Source organism: Microcaecilia unicolor, chromosome 3 (genome assembly GCF_901765095.1).
Source record: "Microcaecilia unicolor chromosome 3, aMicUni1.1, whole genome shotgun sequence".
Lineage (NCBI taxonomy): Eukaryota > Metazoa > Chordata > Amphibia > Gymnophiona > Siphonopidae > Microcaecilia > Microcaecilia unicolor.
This window is the reverse complement of record NC_044033.1, coordinates 462280494-462305315: the sequence shown is the minus strand read 5'-3', so window position 1 is coordinate 462305315 and position 24822 is coordinate 462280494. Positions and strand designations below refer to the sequence as shown.

General features: G+C 42.1%; 1 protein-coding gene across 2 annotated transcripts in view; it reads left to right on the top strand.

Annotated features, from left to right (window-relative positions):
• The window catches only part of DST (dystonin), a 509263-nt gene that overhangs the window by 447110 nt on the left and 37331 nt on the right, over positions 1-24822 (top strand). For both annotated transcript variants that reach the window (XM_030198986.1, XM_030198985.1), the window contains 5 exons: positions 4206-4365; positions 10000-10194; positions 11614-11742; positions 21585-21728; positions 22304-22492. In XM_030198986.1, coding sequence (XP_030054846.1) covers positions 4206-4365; positions 10000-10194; positions 11614-11742; positions 21585-21728; positions 22304-22492 — 817 coding nt within the window. The remainder of the gene's footprint in view (positions 1-4205; positions 4366-9999; positions 10195-11613; positions 11743-21584; positions 21729-22303; positions 22493-24822) is intronic.

The following is a 24822-nucleotide window of genomic DNA, read 5'->3' as shown; positions in this document are numbered from 1 at the left end:
GAGGGTAGGGTTAAATGGCCATTTTTCTCATTGGAGGAGGATGAATAGTGGAGTGCCACAGGGATCTGTACTGGGACTAGTGCTATTTAACATTCATAAATGATCTGGAAAATGGAATGACAAGTGTGGTGATTAAATTTGAAGATGACACAAAACTATTCAGAGTTGACAAAACACATGCAGATTGTGAAAAATTGCAGGAGGACCGTAGGAAACTGTAAGACTGGATATCCAAATGGCAGGTGAAATTTAATGTAGACAAATGCAAAGTGATGTACATTGGGAAAATAATTCAAATCATAGTTACCTGATTCTAGGGTGCACCTTAGGAGTTGGCACTCTACTACTACTACTACTTAACATTTCTAAAGCGCTACTAGGGTTACGCAGCGCTGTACAATTTAACATGGAAGGACAGTCCCTGCTCAAGGAGCTTACAATCTAAAAGACAGGTGTACAATCTAAAGACAAGTGTACAATCTAAAAGACAAGTGTAGAGTCAATCTGATAGGGCATACTATATTTCTCGAAAGGTTAGGTGCCGAACGCAGCATTGAAGAGATGAGTTTTAAGCAGAGATTTGAAGATGGGTAGGGAGGGGGCTTGGCGTAGGGGTTGAGGAAGATTGTTCCAGGCATAGGGTGAGACAAGGCAGAATGAGCTGAGCCTGGAGTTGGCAGTGGTGGAGAAGGGTACTGAAAGGAGGGATTTGTCCTGTGAGCGGAGGTTACGGGCGGGAACATAGGGGGAGATGAGGGTAGAGAGGTAGTGAGGAGCCACAGACCGGGTGCATTTGTAGGTAAGGAGGAGAAGCTTGAATTGTATGCGGTATCTGATCGGAAGCCAGTGAAGTGACTTGAGGAGAGGGGTGATATGAGTATATCGGTTCTGGCGGAATATAAGATGTGCGGCAGCGTTCTGAACGGATTGAAGGGGGGATAGATGGCTAAGTGGGAGGCCGGTGAGGAGTAAGTTGCAGTAGTCAAGGCGAGAGGTAATGAGAGCGTGGACGAGAGTTCGTGTGGTGTGCTCAGAGAGGAAAGGGCGAATTTTGCTGATGTTGAAGAGGAAGAAGCGACAGGTCTTGGCAGTCTGTTGGATATGTGCAGAGAAGGAGAGGGAGGAGTCGAAGATGACTCCGAGGTTGCGGGCAGATGGGACGGGGAGGATGAGGGTGTTATCAACTGAGATAGAGAGTGGAGGAAGAGGAGAAGTGGGTTTAGGTGGAAAGACGAGGAGCTTGGTTTTGGACATGTTCAGCTTCAGGTGGCGGTTGGACATCCAGGCAGCAATGTCGGATAAGCAGGCCGATACCTTGGCCTCGGTCTCCTCGGTGATGTCTGATGTGGAGAGATATAGCTGGGTGTCATCAGCATAAAGATGATACTGAAAACCATGAGATGAGATCAGTGAGCCTAGGGAAGAGGTGTAGACTGAGAAGAGAAGGGGTCCAAGGACAGATCCCTGGGGAACTCCAACAGATAATGGGATGGGAGTGGAGGAAGATCCATGAGAGTGTACCCTGAAGGTGCGGTGGGAGAGATAAGAGGAGAACCAGGAGAGGACAGAGCCTTGGAACCCAAAAGAGGACAGTGTGGCAAGAAGTAAATCATGATTGACAGTGTCAAACGCAGCGGATAGATCGAGGAGGATGAGGATGGAATAGTGGCCTCTGGATTTGACGAGGAGCAGGTCGTTGCAGACTTTAGAGAGTGCTGTTTCTGTCGAGTGTAGAGGGCGAAAACCGGATTGAAGTGGATCGAGGATGGCATGAGAGGAGAGAAAATCAAGGCAGCGACTCAAGAAAAAGATCTAGTTGTTGCTGTAGACAATACGCTGAAATCTTCTGCCCATTGTGCGGCAGCAGCCAAAAAAGCAAACAGGATGCTAGGAATCTTTAGGAAAGGGATGCAAAATAAGACCAAGAATATTATATTGCCTCTGAATCGTTCCATGGTGCGACCTCACCTTGAGTTCAGTTCTGGTCGTCGTACCTCAAAAAAAGATATAACGGAATTAGAAAAGGTTCAAAGAAGAGCAACCAAGATGATAAAGGGAATGGAACTCCTCCCATATGAGGAAAGGCTAAAGAGGTTAGGGCTCTTCCACTTGGAAAAGAGATGGCTTGGGGGGGGGGGGGGGGGGGGATATGATTGAGGTCTACAAATCCTTAGTGGTGTAGAACGGTAGAAGTGAATTAATGTTTCTCTCTTTCAAAAAGTACAAAGACCAGGGGACAGTCAATCAAATTACATGGAAATACTGTTAAAACAAATAGGTGGAACTATTTTTTCCCTCAAAAAGTAATTAAGCTCTGGAACTTGCTGCTGGAGGATGTGGTAATAGCAGTTAGCGTGTCTGGGTTTAAAAAGGTTTGGACAGTTCTTGGAGGAAAAGTCCATAGTCTGTTATTGAGATGGATATGGGGGAAGTTACTGCTTGCTTTGAGATTGGTAGCATGGAATGTTTCTACTAATTGGGTTTCTGCCAGGTACATATGACCTGGATTGGCCTCTGTTGGAAGCAGGATAGTGGGCTAGATGGACCATTGGTCTGACCTAGTATTGCTATTCTTATGTTCTTAGATTCAGGCCCTATCTTATAGAGTTCCTTTCCTCCATTTCTCTGAAGCAGGTGTGACAGTTCGAACAGTTCCTTCTTTCCTTCCTTCCTAAGGTGGTATCCTTTTCATCTCAGTCCGCCATTCTACTTACCATCCTTTCATAAAAAGGATTGTGGTTCAGAATACTCTTCTTTGAGATTTTTAGATGTTAAGAGGAATCTCTTATATTTCTTTGAATTGACTAATGATTTCAGGTTCTCTGATCATCTGTTTATCATTTTTTCAGGTCCTAAGAAAGGTATGGCTGCTTCTAAGATAACTGTTGCTCAATGGTTGAAGGAAACTATATCGTCAGCTTATTTGCTGTGGGGTAAAGCAGCTCCATTGAATCTTAAGGCTCATTCTACTTGAGCTCTTTCTACTTCTTTGGCTGAGGCTCAGGCCACTTCTTTTGATGAAATTTGCCATTTTCTACATGGTCTCCTTGTCCTACTTTATCAAAGCATTATCATTTGGATGTGGCAGCTAGAGCAGAGGCTTCCTATGTGGCTTTGGTCCTCTCTGCTGGGGTGTTACATTCCCTCCCAACTTTAGGATTGCTTTTCTACATACCACAAGACTGGACTGATCCTTTGGTGATGTTAAGGAAGGAAAATTAGTTCTTACCTCATAATTTTCTTTCCTTTAATCCCAAAAGATCAGTTCAGAACCTGCCTTTAATGATCTTTATGTATATAGTTGCTGAGTTTCTTTGGTTCATAGATACATTGTTTAATTAAGTACTAGCCGTTGAGCCCGTAAAAACGGGCTAGTATAGGAAAGAGGGGGGGAGTTGAAAGCCCCTTCCCGTCGCCGCTGCAAAGCCCCTCCGCCGCCGAGCTCCCCCCCCCCCCCCCCCCGAGTTGCCGCCACCCCTCCATCTGGCCCGGGCCCTCGCTCCGCTATTGAAACAGCGAGGGAACGCAGCACACAGCTCTGCTCTCCTGAGCTGCTGTCGGCCTTCCTTCTTCTTCTCTGCCTGTGTCCCGCCCTCGTGTGATGTAACGTCGTCGAGGGCGGGACACAGGCAGAGAAGAAGAAGGAAGGACGGCAGCTCAACAGAGCTGTGTGCTGCGTTCCCTCGCTGTTTCAATAGCGGAGCGAGGGCCCGGCCGGGTGGAGGGTGGGGGAGCATTAGCGACGGCAGTTTCATCCCTCGCAAATGCGCAGTAGAGACCCTCTCTGTTCCGCCTCCATCATCACGTATTGACGCTGGGGCGGGGCAGAGAGGGTCTCTACTGCGCATTTGCGAATGAGTACGACACTCGCCATTTATATGTTTGATGGTATGTTCTTTATTCTTCTGTTATTTTCATTGTTGTAATCATAAGGAGGCATGAGTTTTTACTTGCAAGTCTTTAACTGCTTGTCTGTCAAGATACTGATTAAATCAGAATGCACAGTACCCTATAAAGCACAGCTCAGTAGTGCTTTCTATCTCTACCTGCTGGTGGATGGGCATAACCTGGAAGTCTGGACTGATCCTTTGGGATTAAAGGAAAGAAAATTATCATGTAAGAACTAATTTGTCCTTTATGCTCAAGATTAAGTTTACAGCTTCATCAGTAACACTAATTTATCATTTATTTATTTATTTTTGTAGGCAAAACAAACTGGAGGAAGCTCTGCTGTTTTCAGGACAGTTTACGGATGCCCTGCAGGCACTTATCGATTGGTTATATAAAGTGGAGCCTCAGTTGGCTGAAGACCAGCCAGTACATGGAGATATTGATTTAGTGATGAACCTAATCGACAACCACAAAGTAATACCATTAATTTGTGTATTTATTTTAGATGTTTATCTGTGCAAATACATCTTTACTTACAATTTCAGAGAACCAGTTTGGCAAAATGAAGAAGGTGGTAGCTTGACACAGAAAATCTCCTGGTAGTGATAGGGTGAAACTAGTCTCCATTGTGAACACTAGTGTGGGGGATTCACCTCAGAATATATATATATATTTTTTTTACATTTGTACCCCATGCTTTCCCACTCATGGCAGGCTCAATGTGGCTTACATGGGGCAGTGGAGGGTTAAGTGACTTGCCCAGAGTCACAAGGAGCTGCCTGTGCCTGAAGTGGGAATTGTACTCAGTTCCTCAGCACCAAAGTCCACCACCCTAACCACTAGGCCACTCCTGCTCTTAACTTTATATATATATCTTAACTTTATGCTTGCCCATTCTGATGAGGTCTATAAAATACTGAGTTGAGTGGAAGGGGTAGACATAAATCACTTGTTTACTCTTTCCAAAAATATAGGAACTAGAGGGCATGTATTGAAGCTAGTAAGTAGCAAATTTAAAACAAATCAGATGATCATTATTTGTTATTTTATTTAAAAAATTTATATTCTGCTCAATCTTATGTTCTCAGCTGATCAGTTAAAATATGAATATTCATACACTGACTATGACATCATATGACTAAAACAAATAAAACAAGGAGAGCTCAAAACTAGTTCATCAAACATTCTTATTATACTATTGGAGTCAACAATAAAAACAGTTGTCATTTGCAAGCAAAGCACACTCTTACTATACATGGCTCATGTTGCATCAGGAGGGGTGGTCCAGAGTCTCAGTATAATCAGAGTTCCCTTGATACTCAACTACCTAAGTGGGGTATCTAAATTTTCCCCTATTTTCAGCCAAAATTTGGAATCCAGCTGGAAATTCACCTAAAGTGTATGCTCCCAACTTTAGGATTGCTATTCATTTGCCAGAGATTTAGAACTCTAATTTAGTTGCAAAATGCTAAAAATCAATGCTAGGGTCCTAACTACTTCCTCAAATCTGACCTTATGGCCACCCACCTTTTAGTAACCTATGGAACTTTGTAAGTGTAAGTGCTTTGAAAATGAGCCCCATAGCCACAGAAGAGGGGCCTTTGAGACCTGGTTCCCTCTCCCCCCCACACACACTTTGGGCTCAGGCCCCCTCCAAAGCTGCAGTTCCTGTTCAATGGCTGGTTGGATAGCTGAAGTCTCGCCAGCCGAAGAAATCCTCTGCCTGAGTCACCCCCTTCCTCCTTGTAGTGCCTCAGGAACGAGGAAGTCAGTGGGGTGCCTCCAGCCACCAGCTCTTGTACTCTGCAAGCATGCTCAGTTCATGCATGAATCGAGCATGCTAAGGAAGTGCCGGCATCAGCGGCTGGAGGCATCCCGCTGACTTCTTCACTCCTGAGGCAGCACAAGGAGGAAGGGGAATGCTTTGGCAGTGGATTTCTTCGACTGGGGAGGCTTTGGCATCCTCGCCATCGAAGGTATGATATCCAATGTGAGGAAGGAGGGAGGTGGATGAAATGTGTTTCCCCCCAGTCCACCTCTGTGCCCCTCCCCCATGGACTGCTAGCTATGCAGCCCTAGTTTTAAGTGCAATTTACAAAAGAGCATTAAATAAGTAACAATGTTGTTGTTGTAGTTGATGTTGAAATAGCAAGGATTTCAAAATGATCACTTGATAAGAAAGATTAGCTTATAATGAAAAACAGTTTGTACAATACCCATATAGATTTTCAATAATGACGCAAATTAGGACAGTCAAAAGGCATATCGTACATTCTACCTAAGTCTGCATGGGAAAATTATCAGGAACTCGATAGTGCAGGGTTAATTATATATAGTCTAACCAGAGTCCAGTGGCTTCTATGTGCAAAGAACTACATGGACTGTGTTAGGGAAACTGAACAAGTGGTGAGTGGAGAAGTGGCCTAATGGTTAGTGCAGTGGTCTTTGATCCTGGCAATCTGGGTTCAATTCCCATTGGTGATCACCGGTATACTCAGATATTCAGTGCTGATACCTGGGTATCGGCTGGCACTGAATATTCAGGTATAACTTCAAGTGCCAGTGTTTAAATGAAACACCAATGTTAGAGTCCAAGTATTAATCCAAACAAGTGTTAGCACAATTTAGATACCATCAGTAATCTAGAAAATTTACTGTAGCTAATTTCATCCAAGTATCTGGTAACACAGTGAAGGTCTCATCATTTATTATTGTGGTTTATGAAGTGTCTTTCTTCTCCTGTAGTTTTAGCAATGTTTCTTATATGTTTACTTTATATTTCTGATTATCTATAATTAATTATAATCTGCAAATGTGTTTTCCAAATAATGGAAGCTTGTTTGTGTGACACCTCAAAGAAGTGGTTAGAATGAAGTATCAAGACAACCCAAGATGATGAAAACAATATCTTTATTGATTGCTGTATATTCATTCTTGATCCAATAGAAGTATAGACACAGTCCCAGATGCACTTATACACTCAACACAGGCCGTGTTTCGGCTCTCCTAGCCTTCATCAGGAGTAAACTGCAGCTATGGGCTGTTTAGCATCTACTATTGAATAATTTATTTTATTTATTGCATTTGTATTCCACATTTTCCCACCTATTTGTGGGTTCAGTGTGGCTTACAATACATTGTATTGATGGAAATACAATTTGTTACAACTCGATTATGGGTTACATTGTGAGGAGTTAGGGTAGGACAAAGTCAATGTATCATTAAGGGAATAAACAAGGAAAAGAACGATGGAACAGTGGAAGAACAACGGATGCTGATAGGGCAACAGAACAATAGCAAGAGAACATTCGGGTATAACATTTTAACTGTAAATTGAGGTTTAAATGTGATAAAATTACTGGGGATAAGAATATAGAAGAGAATGTATTGATGCATTGCTAACTGTGTGTGTGTAATTCATTTGTTTTGATCCTTTCAATAGATTTTTTCAAAGAGATGAGTCTTTAATAGTTTGCGGAAGTCGGTTAGTTCGTAGATCGTTTTCAGGTTGCGTGGTAGTTTATTCCAGAATTGTGTGCTCATGTAGGAAAAGGTTGATGCGTGCAGCACTTTGTATTTTATGCCTTTGCAGTTTGGGAAGTGGAGGTTAAGGAAGGTTCGGGATGATCTTTTGGCGTTTCTGGGTGGTAGGTCTATTAAGTCAGACATGTAGGCTGGGGCTTCACCATGGATGATTTTGTGGACTAGTGTGCATACTTTGAAGGTGATGCGTTCCTTGAGTGGGAGCCAGTGTAGTTTCTCTCGTAAGGGTTTTGCACTTTCGTATTTTGGTTTCCCGAAGATGAGTCTGGCTGCTGTGTTTTGGGCTGTTTGAAGTTTTCTCAGTATTTGTTCTTTACATCCTGCGTATAGTGAGTTGCAGTAATCCAGATGGCTGAGTACGAGTGATTGCACTAGGCTGTGGAAGACGGATCTTGGGAAGAATGGTCTTATTCTTTTCAGTTTCCACATGCAGTAGAACATCTTTTTGGTTGTGTTGTTTGCGTGAGTTTCCAGTGTAAGGTGGTGGTCGATAGTGACTCCAAGGATTTTTAAAGTTTCTGAGATTGGAAGATTTAGTGTTGGTGTGTCTATAGTGGTAAATTCATTCGTGTTGTATTGGGAGGTAAGTATCAGGCATTGAGTTTTTTCTGCGTTCAGTTTCAATCGAAATGCATCTGCCCAGGTGTTCATGATGTGTAAACTTTGGTTAATTTCATTGTAGATTTCTTTGATGTCTTGTTTGAAAGGGATATATATCGGCGTATATATGTGGGTTAAGGTTATGGTTTGCTAGTAGTTTTGCCAAGGGTATCATCATTAGGTTGAAAATAGTTGGGGAGAGGGGTGATCCTTGTGGTACTCCACATTCTGGTGTCCATGCAGCAGACGTAGTTGAATTTGATGTGACCTGGTATGATCGCAAGGTTAGGAACCCCTTGAACCAATTTAGGACATTGCCTCCTTTGCCAAAATATTCAAGTATGTGTAGTAGGATTCCGTGGTCAACCATATCGAAGGCACTTGACATGTCAAATTGTAGGAGGAGTATATTGTTGCCGGTTGCAATCAGTTGTTTAAATTTAGTCATTAGGGTAATTAATACTATTTCTGTGCTGTGATTCGATCGGAATCCTGATTGGGCATCATGCAGTATTGAGAACTTGTTTAGATAGTTTGTGAGTTGTTTTGTTACCATCCCTTCAGTTATTTTGGTTATTAGTGGTATAGATGCTACTGGTCTGTAATTGGTTATTTCGCTTGCGCTTTTCTTTGTGTCTTTGGGTATTGGGGTAAGTAAAATATTTCCTTTTTCCTTTGGGAGGAGTCCGTTTTGTAGCATGTAGTTGACATGGTTCGTTAGGTCTGTTATGAATTGTTGAGGAGCTGATTTCATGAGGTTGTTTGGGCATATATCTAGTTTGCAGTAAGATTTGGCGAATTTTTTGAGTGTTTCAGAGATGAGGTCTTCAGATAGTAGTTCAAATTCGGTCCAGGTTCTGTCTGCTGGGTATATTCCGTCTTCTGGTTCTAGACAGTCTAAGAGTGTGGCATATTGAGTAGGACTGGCGGGTATTTTGAGTCGTAGTTGTGTAATTTTCTCTTTGAAATATTTCGCAAGGTTGTCAACATTTGGTATGTCTTTGCTATTGTTTGTAACTGGTGTGGTGTCCAGCAATTTATTCACTAGGTAGAAGAGATTGTGTGTGTCTTTGTAGTTTGGTCCAATCAATGTTTTGTAGTGTAGTCTTTTAGTCTGTTTTATGGTGTATTTGTATTTCCTTCGAAGTAGTTTCCAGGCATTTAGTGTTTGTTCATCTTTCTTTTTATTCCATGCACGTTCTAGTTTCCTGACTTGTGTTTTGAGTTTTTTCAGTTCTTCAGTGAACCATGGGTTTGTTTTTTTCCTATGTGATGTTCTGGTTTGGATTGGGGCGATTTTGTCTAATGTTGTTTTACATACATTGTCCCATTCTTGGAGGAATTGGATGGTGTCTGCATTTATTGGCCATTCGTTTTGGTAGATCTGTTGCCAGAATGTTGTGGGGTCAATTTTTCCTCTTGTAGTGTATGTTGTTCGTTCATGTTTGTTGATTGCGCTTCTGTCTGTTTTTCGCCAGTTGAGAGAGACATGTGCTTTATGGTGGTCTGAGCATAGTGAGGGTGTCCAACTTGTGTCAGTAAGTAGTATAGTTGAGTCCGGGTCGAATTTGTGTGTAATGATGTCAAGTGTGTGTCCTTTTATATGTGTTGGTTGAGTGTTGGGTGTGTGTAAATCCCACAGTTTTAAAAATTCTTTGCATTCTCGTGTGCCTGTGGAGGTGTCGTCTTTAAGGTGTAGGTTGATATCTCCTATTATAAGGATGTTTGAGGCGGAGACACATGTGTTCGAGATGAAGTCCATAAGTTGTGTTTGGGAGTCTTGCCACTTTCCTGGTGGCCTGTAAAATGGCACAAAGATTAGGAAAGTGATTATTGTAAACTATAAATGACTCTCTGGTGAATACCAAAATTCCACTATCTTAGTAATAATGAAGATTATTGAAAGGTTTTCTCTTGGCTATATTCTTTAAGTAACATTCAAATTTGTGTTTTTGTACCTTTAAGGTCTTCCAAAAGGAGTTGGGGAAGAGAACCAGCAGTGTGCAGGCCCTGAAACGATCAGCCCGAGAACTTATTGAAGGCAGCCACGATGACTCTTCTTGGGTGAAGGTCCAAATGCAAGAGCTAAGCAATCGCTGGGACACTGTATGTACATTGTCTGTGTCCAAACAGACTCGGCTGGAACAAGCACTCCGTCAAGTAAGTCAGTGAGACATGGGAGCAAGTTGGTGACCCCAAACTCAGAGAAAACACACACACACACACACACACAGAGGAACTTGAGCAAGGATGTACATATTAGTTCAGTGCAAAATTGAACATGATGGATATCATTTATCTTTGATTCTGTACCAATCTGTGGATTTGTTTAGAAATTCATAGGATTTTGCCACAGCACATGGTGGATCTGCCTTGAATATTTTGCTGAATGTCTTCTTTAATAAATAAAAAAAATTTGACTCTCAAATATATTTGAAGTCTGTAAGTTTTGCAGAAGTTCATCAAATTATACTGCAGGTCTGTTTAAACAATATGGGCATTTCTAAACATTTTATTTTTCATATCCTGTTTTTGTTTTGGTGGTGGGGGGGGGGGGTTGATATTCTGCAGCATTTATCTGAGTAAAAGTAGCTCCTACTCGAATAAGTGTTGCTCATCGGGGCCTGCCACTAATTTTCAGCTGCATTATCTGGATAGTGCTACTGAAAATTATTACTGACGTCCCTGGCGGTATTTGTTGGGGTGGTCTTGGAATGGAGCTAAGGCAGAGCTGGGAATGTTTGAATTCATATTTCACAGGCTTGTCCAAATTCAGTCTATAAGGACTTCAAATAGGCTACATTTTTAGGATATCCTTAATAAATATGCACAAGAGAGATTTGCATACAGTGGAGATAGTGAGCATGCAGATCTCTCTGATTCATAGTCATTAGTGATATCCTGAAAACATGGCTTGTTTGTGGCCCTCATGGACTAAACTCAGACAAGCTTGATTAATCAGTTCTAAAATGAACAATATGACAAGCCAGAGGTTCCCAAACCTGGTCCTGGAGGCACCCCAGTCAGTCAGGTTTTCAGGCTATCCATAATGAATATTCATGAGAAATTTGCATGCATTGCCTGCACTGCATGCAAATCTCTCTCATGCATATTGATTGTGGATATCCTGAAAACCTGACTGGCTGGGGTTCCTCCAGGATCAGGTTTGGGAACCACTGTGACAAGCCATTAATTTTTCCAGGTCATGTTTTTTACCATTAAGTATAGAATTAATAGAATACAATAGAAATTTTTTTTCCATATTTCCACCTCTCTCAAATAATCTATCTGCCTAAAGAAGTAGAGTTCTAAATTTGCTTTACTTGTAAATTAAGTGTTAGAAAACTCTAATAGACTCTTAGATTTCCTAAACTTTGGAAGATATATTATCCATCATAGAGTTAGGAAAAGAATGGCCCTGTATGGTACTGAGGTTTTCATAGAATGTTAATATGCTTGTAGTTCTATGAGGCTAATGACTTGAATTCTTTGGGACAGCTTGCCAGTTTTCAGGGGAGGACTCTGTATCTGTGGTATCCCTATTATCTCCCCTAACAAATGAATGTATTCTCATTATAGGCAGAGGAATTCCACTCCACTGTGCATGCTTTGCTGGAATGGTTGGCTGAAGCTGAGCAGACCCTTCGCTTCCATGGAGTCTTCCCAGAGGATGAGGATGCTCTGCGAGGCTTGATAGACCAGCACAAGGCAAGTGAAACCGTGAAAGGGACAACCAACTTTCAGAGGGATTATCTTGCCAAATTTCTTTTCTCTTTTGTATATTTTGGATAGCATTGAAGACGAAGCTCTGTTTCCTTAGTATCCATACCAGACCAATCCAGAACCTGTGGGTTATGTCTGTTAACCATATACAAGCAAACTTACAGGCAGACATAACCTCAGAACAAAAATGTACATACTATCTCAAGAAGAATGTTCCAGGTATATGGAGAATAATTTTATAAGTGAACTCCAACAGAAGGTTACCTCTCCACTGAAGATCAATGCCAAGCGAGTCGTGTTTCGGCCCTACAGCAGGTTACCGAGGTGATTTGTTTTTGGTGAGAACTGCGTGTGATATTCACACAACATAGGAGTTTGGCTGCAATTTAACCGCTCTGGGAAAATATACTGCTTTACAAAATTCCTAGACCCCAACACAGGCCTGTAGGGCAGAAACACAACTCTTGTCGGGTCTGTTTTTGTTTATCGATTTGAATAAAGAATTTACTGAGAACACCTTCTGAGAGATTGTTTTTCTCCACTTTTCTTCACATGGGAATAATTTTATAAACCATTTTTCTCCGAGGATAAGCAGACCTATTTATTCTCTTGTATGGGTAACACAATCCCATGTTGCCCGGTCTGGAGCTTATGACAAGCTATTGAGAGCTTGTGGAGCACAAGACATACTCCACTGTGCATGCCCTAGTGCCTTCCCGCTCACTGTGAAAGCGTGGTTATAGCAGTTCTTTTCCTACCGTGGTGAAGAGTGGTCGTTTTTTTCTGCTGCTCTTCACAGCTCAGTCCAAAGAGCTATTTTTCAGTGCCTTTCGGCTTGTTTTTTACGCTGCCCTTTTCTTGTTGACTCCTTTTCCTTCCCTTATTGGTTTTAGTTCTTTTCCCCGCTTTTAAGTTTTATTTCTTTTTAGGCTTTAACTTGGGTCACATTTTCACTTTCTTTTTCTCTGGTGACTTTCCCCATTTTGTGGCACCATCAAGTTATGTGATTTGGCTGCAGAGGTTTTTCATTCCATGTCCACTCAAGTTCCCAGTGGCTTTAAGTGCTGTACCCAGTGAAATTGGACCTCCTCTGGCAAGGACACCCATTAGTGTCTTTAGTGCCTGGGGCCTGACAGTAGTCTTTCTAATTGTGTCCTGTGTCTTCCCATGAAGAAAAGGACTCAGTTGGCCAGAGAGGCTCAGCGAGAGAGGATTTTGGAGCTTGGTCAGAATCCTCAACATCGGTGGCATTGACTTTGGGCATTGGTAGCATCGGTATGTATGGTTGCTAGACCTGTGGACACTGGGAGCAGTTGTGCAACGAGTGTGCCCCTATGCTTGTATCACGTATACAATCATACCAGCTGTTCACAAGTGTCTACTTTCAGGACTGTGTGCACAATATGCTAGATTTGGCTGATTCTCTCCCACTGGAGCAGGCCGAATCACTTCACAACTTGGTCAAGCAGCATGTCGTAAATTCTTGGCCAGGGGTGCCTACAACATTTCTGATGTGGCACCCAGGATCTGTGCCCAAAGTATAGTGAAGTACAGACTCTCATGGCTATATGTCTCTGACTTGGAACCGGTGGTTCAGTAGAGATTGGCGGATGCCCCATGCCGGGGGATAACCTTTTTGGAGAGAAGGTTGAAGAGGCCACCTCCACAAACATAACAGGTGGGGGGGATGGGGCTGGGTCCTCCTGTCTGAAGTACACTGCACCCACTAAAACTGCGCCAGGGACCTGCTCACTGCTGTCATGGACCTGAGTATAACATCTGAGGCTGGCACAAAATATTTTGAAACATGTTTTTTGAGGGTGGGAGGGGGTTAGTGACCACTGGGGGAGTAATGGGAGGTCATCCCCGATTCTCTGCGGTGGTCATCTGGTCATTTCAGTCACCTACTTGTGCCTTAGTCGTAAGAAAACAGGTCCAGGTGAAAACATCCAAGTGGTTGTCAGGGACGTCCTTCATTTTTTCGATTATGGGCCAAGGACGTCCAAGTATTAGGCACGCCCAAGTCCTGCCTCCGACACCCCCCCCCCCCCCCCCCGTGATCTTGGGCAGTCCCTGCGACATCCAAAATCGGTTTCGATTATATCGATTTGGGGTACGCTAACAGGGCCGGCGTTAGAGATGGCTACCCTTATAGATGGCCGGCCCCGTTCAATTATGCCCCTCAATGTAGTAACTTGAGAAGAGGGTTTACAAGGCTAGAACAGCACTGGAGAAAGATAAATTGAGTAGCTGAATTTTGGATTTTTCTTATATCACCATCACGCATATATAAGAATTTGTTTTGATTCCTTATCAATATCTCCAGACCATTCCCTATGAGTGGGTATATGCCCTCCTACCAGCAGATGAGGAGACCGAGAAGAACTGAGTGGTGTCACCTAATAAGGTAGAACGCAGCCCTAAGCCAGTCAGTATTTCTCAGTCTCCTCGTCAGCAGATGATAGGTGAATGCAGCCCTACTCCCTTTTTTTGGGACGGGGTGGGGAGGAGACTTTTGGTGGTGTGCCCTTTTGGCCCACTTGTTGGTCAGCTCTTGATATGAAGCTGCTCTGTCTGGCATTTGGTTGTCAGCTGCCGCTGTTGGGGTGCTTCCCACATTGGGGCTTTGCCCTAGTGGTGCATATGCCTGTTTTCTGGGTCCCTCCTCCCACTCCTCTTTCAGAGCCAGTGCCTTGGTCTCCTCTGTCTGCTACTGAGAAGGGTTCTATAATGCTTTCTCCATGTATGAAAGGGGCAAGTCTTGCTGAAGTGTTTGGTTTCCCCTTTGGCTCCAGAGTGAGGAGTTCTGTTCCTGACTGCAAGTTTGCAATGAGGTGTGCCTGTTCCTTTTGGAGGTTTCCCATGTGCTGATGGTGGCTTCTGTGGGGAAGTCGGGTCCCTGCAGCTCCTCCACAGCCCAGTGTCGTTGGTGGTTTCTAGCCTTTGCTGCATCTGCTCTGAGTCAGCTCTGGCAGAAGCCGCTGTGCACAGTGCTAGTGTGGCGGCACAGGAAAATCAGTACCCAACGGGAAGCTCTCAGCAGTCGGCTGCAGAGGCTTCAGTTTTGGTGGGAACTTCTGTTATGTTGCCTCAGGCTGAATCTGCCATGGCTTCTGCCGCTCCCCCCATGCTGCCCAGATATGATGCGGGTGGGCCTCCCCCTTCTCTCCTTAATTTGTTCTTTTACTTCATCAGGCATTTTCCTGAAGCAGGGTCAGCTTGTGTCATCCTTATTGGAAGTTTCAGGGCTCAGATGCATGCTGGGCCATCGCTTCTAAGAGGCTGCAAGTTTTGGCCCCTCAGGAACCAGATGAGGTTGACTCTCTGGTTTTCATTCCACAATTAGATAGGGAATTTGATATGGACATTTTGGGCTTGTATCCTCTGTGAGGAGGGTTCTGACCTTCCAGTAGGGGATGACCCCTCTATGGTCTGCATTTTTCAGTGGCCAGAGTTGCCATGTTTGATTACTCAGGTCTTGTAGACCTTGAGTCTGGAGGATAACCAGCTGCAGGTGCCCAGGAAGGGTGATCCTCTTCTGAAGGGTATTCGTCACCCCTCCCCCCCACCCACAAGACCTTTCTATTCAGTGAGGATCTCAAGGAGCTGATGGAAGCAGAGTGGCAGTTGCTTGACTCTGCTCTTCATGTTGGACGTTCTATGGCATGTCTCTACCAACTGCTTCTGCTGAAATTGGAGCGGATTCACCTTCCTAAATTAGATTCATTGGTCACAGAGGTCACTAAGAAGACTTCTATTCCGGTGGAAGGTGGCACAGCTTTGAAGAACCCCCCAGGACCGTTGTTTGGAGGCATTCTTGAAGCATTCCAAAGTTTCTGCCCTGGTCTTACAGACAGCTATTTGTGGGGGCTGTGTGACTCGTGCCTGTTTTCATTGGCAGAGCACCTTACAGATTGTCCAGGAGAGAGTGTAGTGTACACGGTTATGAATTTGGAGATGGGTATGGCCTTTTTAGTGGATGCCTTCTATAATTTGGTCTGGGCCTCAGCAAAGAGTTTGGCTGTGGCTTTGGCAGAACAACATTTTTTTTTGTGGCTCTGAAATTGGTCTGTGGACTTTGCATTGAAGGTACAGCTCAGTCAGCTTCCCTTTCGAGGGAGGCTTTTGTCCGGCAAGGACTTGGAGGGAATCCAAGAGACCTCACTTCCCAGAGGATAGATCTCTCCTAGCAACTCGGGCTGCCAGTAGAGGTCATTTCAGGGAAGCCCAAAAGTACCACCCTAGTAAAGCAGGTGGTGCTCAGGGTACAGCCCTTTCATGGGGGGAGGTACTGGCCAAGTCAGCTCAACTGCCTCCCAATGATGATTTGGAGGCGCATGCTCTGATTGTATCCATTGGAGGTCATCTACAGTTGTTTTATTAGAGATGGGCCCATATCACCTCAGATCAGTAGAGGTACTTCATCTAGGTTACGCTTTGGAGTTTGCTCGTTCCCTTTGGAACCACTTCCTGATCTTTCCATGCAAATTGTCAGCAAAGGTTTTCGATGTTATTGAGGTAATTTGGTATTTTCTCCCAATGCTCAGAGAACAGTGCAGAAACAAATACTGCACTGAACGTTGGAAACTTATCACCAACTTGGGGTGGCATTGAAGATTTTGAAGAGAGAATTTTTTTCAGAATTTCTCACTTTAAACAGCCATTTTTGTCTTTTAGAAGCAGAAGGAAGCCCTTGCAGCCTATAAACGCTGATAGTAAGAAGCAAATGTGTATGAGTCCAAGCAAAACAAAGTGTAAGCACACATCTGCGCCACTGTGCTTAAATATGAGCCTTTCAAGTGAAAACAGTTTTTGAAACTCTATTATTTAAAGGTGCAGAAGAACAGCACCAATGTGTGCTTACACTTCTGGTCTTGCCTGGGTATGCGCACAAGAGCTACGCTTACCATGAAATTCTTGTGCACAAGCACCAGGCAGTTTCCTTCCCCTTGCTTTTGGTTTCATAGTGCACATATAATTTGAATACCATTTGCTTTGATCATTGGAGAGCTATGTTTCTGCACTCTTCTTGCACTATGGGGTCTGTGGTGTTGGCTTTTACGCCAGATCTTTGAGCATCATGGCCAAGGAATACCTTCAGGCAGTCTGCATAAAAGTAGACATGCTTTTTCCATGTGCCTACTTTTCATACCTTCATACCAGTGCCCAATTTAATAAGAACTATTTTCTATTTATAAAACATGCTTGGAAGGCATAAAGAGCTTTATAAATTAACCCCCCTCCCCCCACAGAAATACGTATAAGACAATTTTCATACTACCACATAAGTATAGTGTCTATGCCTATCTACCATATTTTAACCAATTTTCAAAGTGAAACAATGCCTCTGCTGAATATAAAAATGCGCGTATTGTGGAACTATGTTCTTTTACCCAAACAAGTGCAATTTTTAAAAACATTATGTATTTTTGAGATAAAGTCCTGTGGAAATGACTTTTTTTTTTTTTTAATCAAAGGCCTTTTTAGCATCTAATGATAAACAGAAGCCAGAGTTTTAGAACTTTTTGTTTGAAGTAATGCATTAATTAATCTTCTGACATTGCTGACCCCATAACAGCCCTTTATAACCCTGTCTGGTCTACGTGAATGATATAGGGTATATGTTCAGTACAAGCACAAAAATATGCATTCTTAAAAAGCTCAATATCAACTGGTCTTCTTAAATGTACAGTTAATAAATCACAATATACAAAATAAAATATATAATAAAAATATATAGTGAAATTATATGTAGGATCGCTGTGATTTATTAGCTGTGCTTTTTAAATGGGGCATATTGTGATTTGTTAGCTGTATTTTATTAAGTATGGCATGATTACTGAACTTTTTGTGAATGTATATGTTTGTAAGCTGTTCAGTTATCTGAGGGATGTTTTGTATTGTGTTTACCAATATGAGCAAAAGAATGTTAGTAAAGTTTTTATGATCAGTATTTAACAGTGTACTGATCTATAGTTTGCACACATCAAAAGGAGAGCTCCATTTTTTCAATATAACTTCAGTGGAAATTTCATAGAAGGACACTGGAAGCTTAGCTTTACCCAAAATATCATTTTTTTTTTTAATGGAGTGTTTCCAGTGTGAGTAGTTGGACTTTGAGCCAAGATTTCTCCTTCTTTATTTCTTAAAAGATATCGAGATAGAGGGTATTTGTCCCCGAATTATAGCTGTGGGTGCCCACCTAGAGTAAAAAAATACCAGTGCCAGGATTTTGATTAAAACTTAAACATTCTTGCGATGCTGGAACCACTTGAGCTTCAAATTCTGGATTGGACAGCCATTGTCTATTCATGCACCACTCTTCCTGAGTTTCTACAAACATTGACCCCAAAGTTCATTGACAGGTGCACATAAAATTTATATTGGACTAACAATCAACAACATGAAGTAGACCAGCAGAGACAAACCAGAAACTAACTTTTGAATATGTATGATGTACAGAAGAATAATATGTGTATCCACGAGGATCATAAGAACTTAAGCGCTGCCATACTGGGACAGACCAACGGTCCATCATGCCCAGTGTCCTGTTTCCAACAGTGGCCAATCCAGGTCACAAGTACCTGGCAAGATCCCAAAAACATTTTATGCTGCTTATCCTAGAAATTAGCAGTGGATTTTCCCAAGTCCATCTTAATAATGGCTTATGGATTTTTCTTTTGGAAATTATCTAAACGTATTTTAAACCCTGCTAAGCTAACTGCTTTTACCTTATTCTCTGACAGTGAATTCCAGAATTATATTACATATTGAGTGAAGAAATAGTTTCTCCGGTTTGTTTTAAATTTACTACTTAGTAGCTTCATTGTGTGCCCCCTAGTCTTAGTATTTTTGGAAAGAATAAACAAGTTATTCACATCTACCCTTTTCACTCCACTCAGTATTTTATAGACCTCTATCATATCTCCCCTCAGCCATCTCTTCTCCAAGAGTCTTAGCCGCTTTAGCATTTCCTCATAGGGAAGTCATTCCATCTTCTTTATCATTTTCATCATCCTCTGTACCTTTTCTAATTCCACTATATATCTCTTTTGAGATGCAGTGACCAGAATTGCACACAGTATTCGAGGTGCAGACACAGCTTAGAATGATACAAAGGCATTATAACAGTCTCAATTTTGTTTTCCATTCCTTTCCTATTAATTCCTAACATCCTATTTGCTTTGTTAGCCACCACCATACACTGACCAGAGAGTTTCAACATATCAGTGATGACACTTAGATCTTTTCCCTAAATGGTGACTCCTTATATGGAATCTTGCATCACATAGCTATAGTTTGGGTTTCTCTTTCCCACATGCATCACTTTGTACCTGCTTACATTTAAATGCCATTTGGATGCCCAGTCTCCCAATCTCGTAAGTTCCTCTTGCAATTTTTCACAATCCTTTTGAGATTTAACAACTTTGAATAACTTGTGTCATCAGCAAATATAGTTACCTCACTAGTTCTTTCCATCTCTAGATCATCTAGACCCATGAGGAACCCCACTATCTACCCTTCTCCATTGAGAGTACTGACCATTTAACCCTACTCTCTGTTTTCTATCTTTTAACCAGTTTTTAATCCACAATAGGACATTACTTCCTATCCCATGACTTTCTGATTTCCTCAGGAGTTGTTCATGAGTTACTTTGTCAAATGCCTTTTGAAAATCCAGATACACAATATCAACTGGCTCATATTTATTCACATGGTTGTTCACCCCTTCAAAGAAATGTAGATTGGTGCGGCAAGATTTCTCTTGCCTAAATCCATGTTGACTTTGAGGGGCATTTTTGAAATGAGGTTTAAATTGGACTTCGGACGTTTTGCGCTAAATGTCCAAAATCCGAATAGAAAATGTCTGTCTTTTTTTTTTCCCAAAATACCATTTGTAGCAATGTTTTGTGCTCTGTTCATTTATCTGGCCATTTTTGGAAAAAAACATACAAGTTAAAAACTTAGAAAATCAAGTCATTGGGATGTAGGAGGGCCCAGCATTTTTAGCAGACTAGTCCCCCAGCCGTCCCTGGAGAGCAGTGGGCACCCTAGGGGGCACTGCTGTAGACTTCATATAAATGCTCCCAGGTACACATCGCACCATTGCTCTGCTAAACCGACCCAAAACCCATTACACCCAGCCCTTATGAGTGAAGGGAGCACCTATATGTGGGTACAGTGGGTTTTTAGTGAGTTTTGGAGGGCTCACAGTTTCCACCACGAGTATAACAGGTAAGGGGAGATATGGGCATGGGTCCACCTGTCTACACTGCACTGCACCCACCACTACACTACTCCGGGGACCTGCATGCTGCTCTATAGTTCAACATTTTTATTGATGACAATTCAATAGTAATATATGCAATAATAGCAGTAGTCAGAAATTCAAGTACCAAAACATACACAGTAAAAACATGATATAAGCTGTCATCAAACTTTTAACATTTTTATCCTCACCTCACCCCAACCCTCTAGAGCAGTGTATGATGGATCTCAGAGCTAGACTACATATCAAAAAAGAAAAAAAATTGTGATCAAAAACAGTCAAGTAGACCACTCTATCAGTCATGTAGTCAAAGCGACAAAGAAATAAAAGGTATAAGTTAGAGTATCATACCTTAATAATGCTCATACTTATCCCCACCCAGGGTTGGAAAAGGAGTATATAATTAAACCAAATACCCTATGACTAGTAAACGTACTCCCAGTCTAAAACGCACAAGAGAACTAACCCTATAAATTCTTCTGTCCCTACCCCAAATTGCTACCATTAAACTATGTTGAACCAAACAACAACAAACACAAGGAGCCCTGGTGTCTTATGACCCCCTGTATTGACAACAAGCTATGGTGCAGTAATTAGCAGTAAACAACTGATCCCCTCACCCCCCCCCCCCCCAAACAAAATATGCCCCTATAGGGCATACCTGGATCCAAACAACCATTAAAGAGTGTTTAAAATGCCACTGCAGGCACATGGTGAGAGGGACTGAAGGAACGTTTTTTCTGCCTGGGAGACAGCTTTGTCATGTTTCACTCCCATAACATTAAGGAATGGAGTTTATTGCGCCATGCCTTTTCCAATAGGGCCATGAGTACTGTGCATTCAGTTTCAACTCTAATGTGGCCACTGTGAGACATTTTGCATGAACATGTTTTTTAACTATATTTATGATGATGATTTTAAAATTATCAGTATTCGTTGTTGCTTAAATAATTACTAACTGGTCAATATTCAAAATGATTTAACCGGCCAGAAGTGGCCACTGACCAGTTAAATCATTTGTTTGTGGCTATCAGCTAATTTTTAATGGTGGTAACCAGTTAAGTGCTATTGAACATTAGCAGTTAGCACCTAAGCAAAGGCTGGCTAATTTGGGGCATTCTGGGGGCAGTGTCGGCACTTAGCCAATATTCAGGGTAACCGCATAAATGGGACCACATAAAAACAGTCCTATCTTTGTATGGCAACCCATGACCGGTTAAGTTCTGGATATTGACTTAACTGGCTATGTGTTAGCTGGGCCTTATAAATCAGATATTCAGTGCCGAAGCCCAGACATAGCACAGCATCGAATATCCAGTAATAACGTAAGCAACGGTAAGCAAAACACTCACCACCAGCGGCTGAATATTGTCCCCTAAAATGATTTTCATGGCTGAGTCTTGTGGGTTTTTTTTTTTTAAATATCTCTATTTCAGGTTATGAATGATAAAGCCTGCTTGCCAGATACAGTGCAAACAGATAGTCCTAGCGGATATTTTTGTAGATTGTCTTTTATCTGCTTTCATGCATTTAATTGAAATCAGTGTGCTTGCTTTAGGAGTTCATGAAGAAACTGGAAGAAAAGAGGGCTGGAGTAAATAAAGGGACAGGTATGGGGGAAGCCATGCTGACAATCTGCCATCCAGACTCCATTACTACTATCAAACACTGGATAACCATCATCAGAGCCAGATTTGAGGAGGTGAGGCATTACTGCAACATGAGTTACAGCTGTCCTCCCATGGTCATGCTGAGTTTTGCTTCCAGTTAACCAGTTTGTTACATGTGGGGTGAATTACAGAGCTGTAGAGAGGAGATCTTTGAAGTATCAGGCTGGCAGATGTGATCCTGATTAGTGTTTCAGAAACATTAACTGTAGCTGGATGGGCTAGGATTAGGGACTGTCTGCAAAACTAGAGTGCAATTATACAAGCAACAATGAGAAAAAAAAGAAAGCAAGCAAGCGATTATGTACATTGAAATTTTTTTTTTTTAAATCTTCAGCTACTCTTCCATGCAGAGCTATAATAAATGTTGTAGTGGTTTGTGAGGTCTGCAGAGGTATGCTCAGATCATGACCCAGAAAATATCTACAAACAATTCAGCAAACTGTCTATTTGTGCTACATCTGGCCATTCATTATTTGGGCAAAATTAGGGAGTATTTTTACAGCTCCCAGTTGTGTGTCAATATTTGATAGACTATTTAAAACAGAAATGTGAAGGGTTGGGAGAAGAATGGCTGTGCCCTGAGCTGTCTTTGTTTTTTGGATAACAGGTGCTGACTTGGGCAAAGCAGCATCAGCAAAGACTGGCTGCAGCCCTGGCTGAAATAGTTGCCAGGCAAGAGCTAGTGGAGACTTTATTGACCTGGCTACAGTGGGCAGAGACAACGCTCAATGAAAAAGACAAAGAAACTATTCCACAAGAGATTGAAGAGGTTAAAGCATTAATCGCAGAACACCAGGTAATGTTTCTGAACTGAGATCTATCTTGTACTTCAGAAATGTCAGCATTTCACAAAAGTATTTTTATTAACAGCCTTTGGACAATTTTGGTAAATATAATTTAATCAAAAATAAAATACTCATCTGATATTCAGCGGAACTTATGAAAAAAGCAGATGCTGCTACCTGGATAACTGCCGCTGACCAGGGTTGCACCTGGATTTTCAGCAGCAATATTCAGATAATGCTGTTGAAGGTCTCCACAGACTACCCCAAGACTGTCCCCACAGATTCTATATAACGTGATTTAAGTTGCATGTACAAATCTAGTATTCTGAATTTGCATGTACAACTTAACTACTTAACAAGCAATTATTAACACTAATTGGCATTAATTACAATTTACACACAGAACTGTCTAAGCGTATTCTGTAATGTGATACATGTAAATTCTAAGTCGCATAGTTGAAAAGAGGGCATGGAATAGGCGGGTCATGGGCATTTCGAAAATCTATGCACATTGTTGTAGAATACACCTGGTCCGTGCGTAATTTAGGCCCTGGTCCGTGCGTAATTAAGGCATCAGCATTTACACCAAATTTTACTTGGTGCCCTTAAATAAGTTTAGTTGCGTGGGTGGGTGCTTGGCGTATTTTATAAACCACGTGAAAATGTAGGCTTATTCTATAAATTTAGGCATATTTTATAGAATGTGCTTAGGCGTATTTCATTTTCGAGCTGATTTTTTAGGCGTGATATATAGAATCTAGTTCTATACGGATAATGCCAGGGAGGTCTGAAGTCTAAGCCGTGAAGTACCCAGAGACCAGCGGTATTCAACACTGGTATCCAGATAACTGTTCTCTCCTAAGTTATCTGAGAGGGTTAACCAGGTATCACAGTTACCCAGAATAATCATGGATCTGCCTGTTATACCCAGATATTTAGCACTGATATCCAAGTAGCAGCAAGTACTACATTTGGGTTTCATTTCAAATGCTGCAGCCAGCATTCAAATGAAACCGTGATTGCGGAGTTTGAATATTAATCCGAATATCTCAAAGGAGCAGTACCTACTAGAGCCTAACAGAATCTGAAAACAAAACTTGCCCCCCCCCCCCCCAAACAACGCCCCCCCCCCCCCCCCCCCCCCCACCGATCAAAAAGAGCCCCTGGCAGCTGCTCCCCTCCTGGATCCCCCTGTGGTGGCAGCTCCCCTCACAGATCCCCTCCGACGGCAGCCATTCCTGGACCTACCTTTTCATTGGTGAGTAGTGGGTGCAGGAGCAATCCCTACTCAATCCTGTACACAGCCAGTTACTGCTTCAAAATGGCTGCTAGGACTTCCAACAACCAGGATTGAAACTGGCACAGACAAGGGCAATCCTCGTCATTCCTAGCCATGCCAGTTCCAGTCTCAAAATGGCTGTCGCGACCTCCAGCAACAGTCTTGGCAGCCATTTTAAAACAGTAGACGGCTGTATACAGGAGCAAGTGGAGATCGCTCCTGTGCCCACTACCCTACCAGCAAAAACATAGGCCTAGGAGAGGGCTGCCATCGAATGGAGGGGTCCCAGAGGGGGGCTGCATCCAGCCGGAAGAGGCTCTTTTTAGCTGATGGGGAGGAGAGGGGGCATGGGGGCTGCACAGGAGTTTTGATTCCAGCTGAAACAACTACAAACACAGATTTGGGGCCGGGTTCAGCACCAAAACTGAAATTCGGTCGACCTCAAGTACCTACTGTAGCTAGATGTTTTCAAATTATCAGTAAGCTTATTTTTATAATTTGATATTTACACTCTTGTTGTTCATAGGTTTCATTTCTTTTATGGTCTGAAATATCTTTCATGTTTCACTCTATGGATGCTTATATTCCGCGATTACTTACTTGGTTCAAATTGGATCACATTGAATTACTAGACAACCCTAGAAAATTACAAATAAAATCCATAATAACATTAAAAGTACACAGCATCGGGACATAACTTAAATCAAATAGCCAAGCAATGTTTACAAACTTTCTGAATAAGTATTTCTTTAGTGCTTTTCTGAATGCTCAGATTGTTCTTAATCAATCTTATTGTTTGAGGTAGGGCATTCCAAATTAAAGGTGCTTGATAGGCTAGAGAAGATGTTAACTGTTTAAAAGACTTCATATTTTTTTTAATACTAGGGAATTGTAATATAAACAATTTATGCAAAGAGTAGACCTTTGAGCTATGAGTAATTGAATATATGACAATAATTATTGTGGAACCTCCTCATATGAAGCCTTATAAATCAATGTGGCTAACTTAAACTGTATAAGGGCTACAATTGGTAGCCAATGAAGGTCACAATAAAAAGGAGT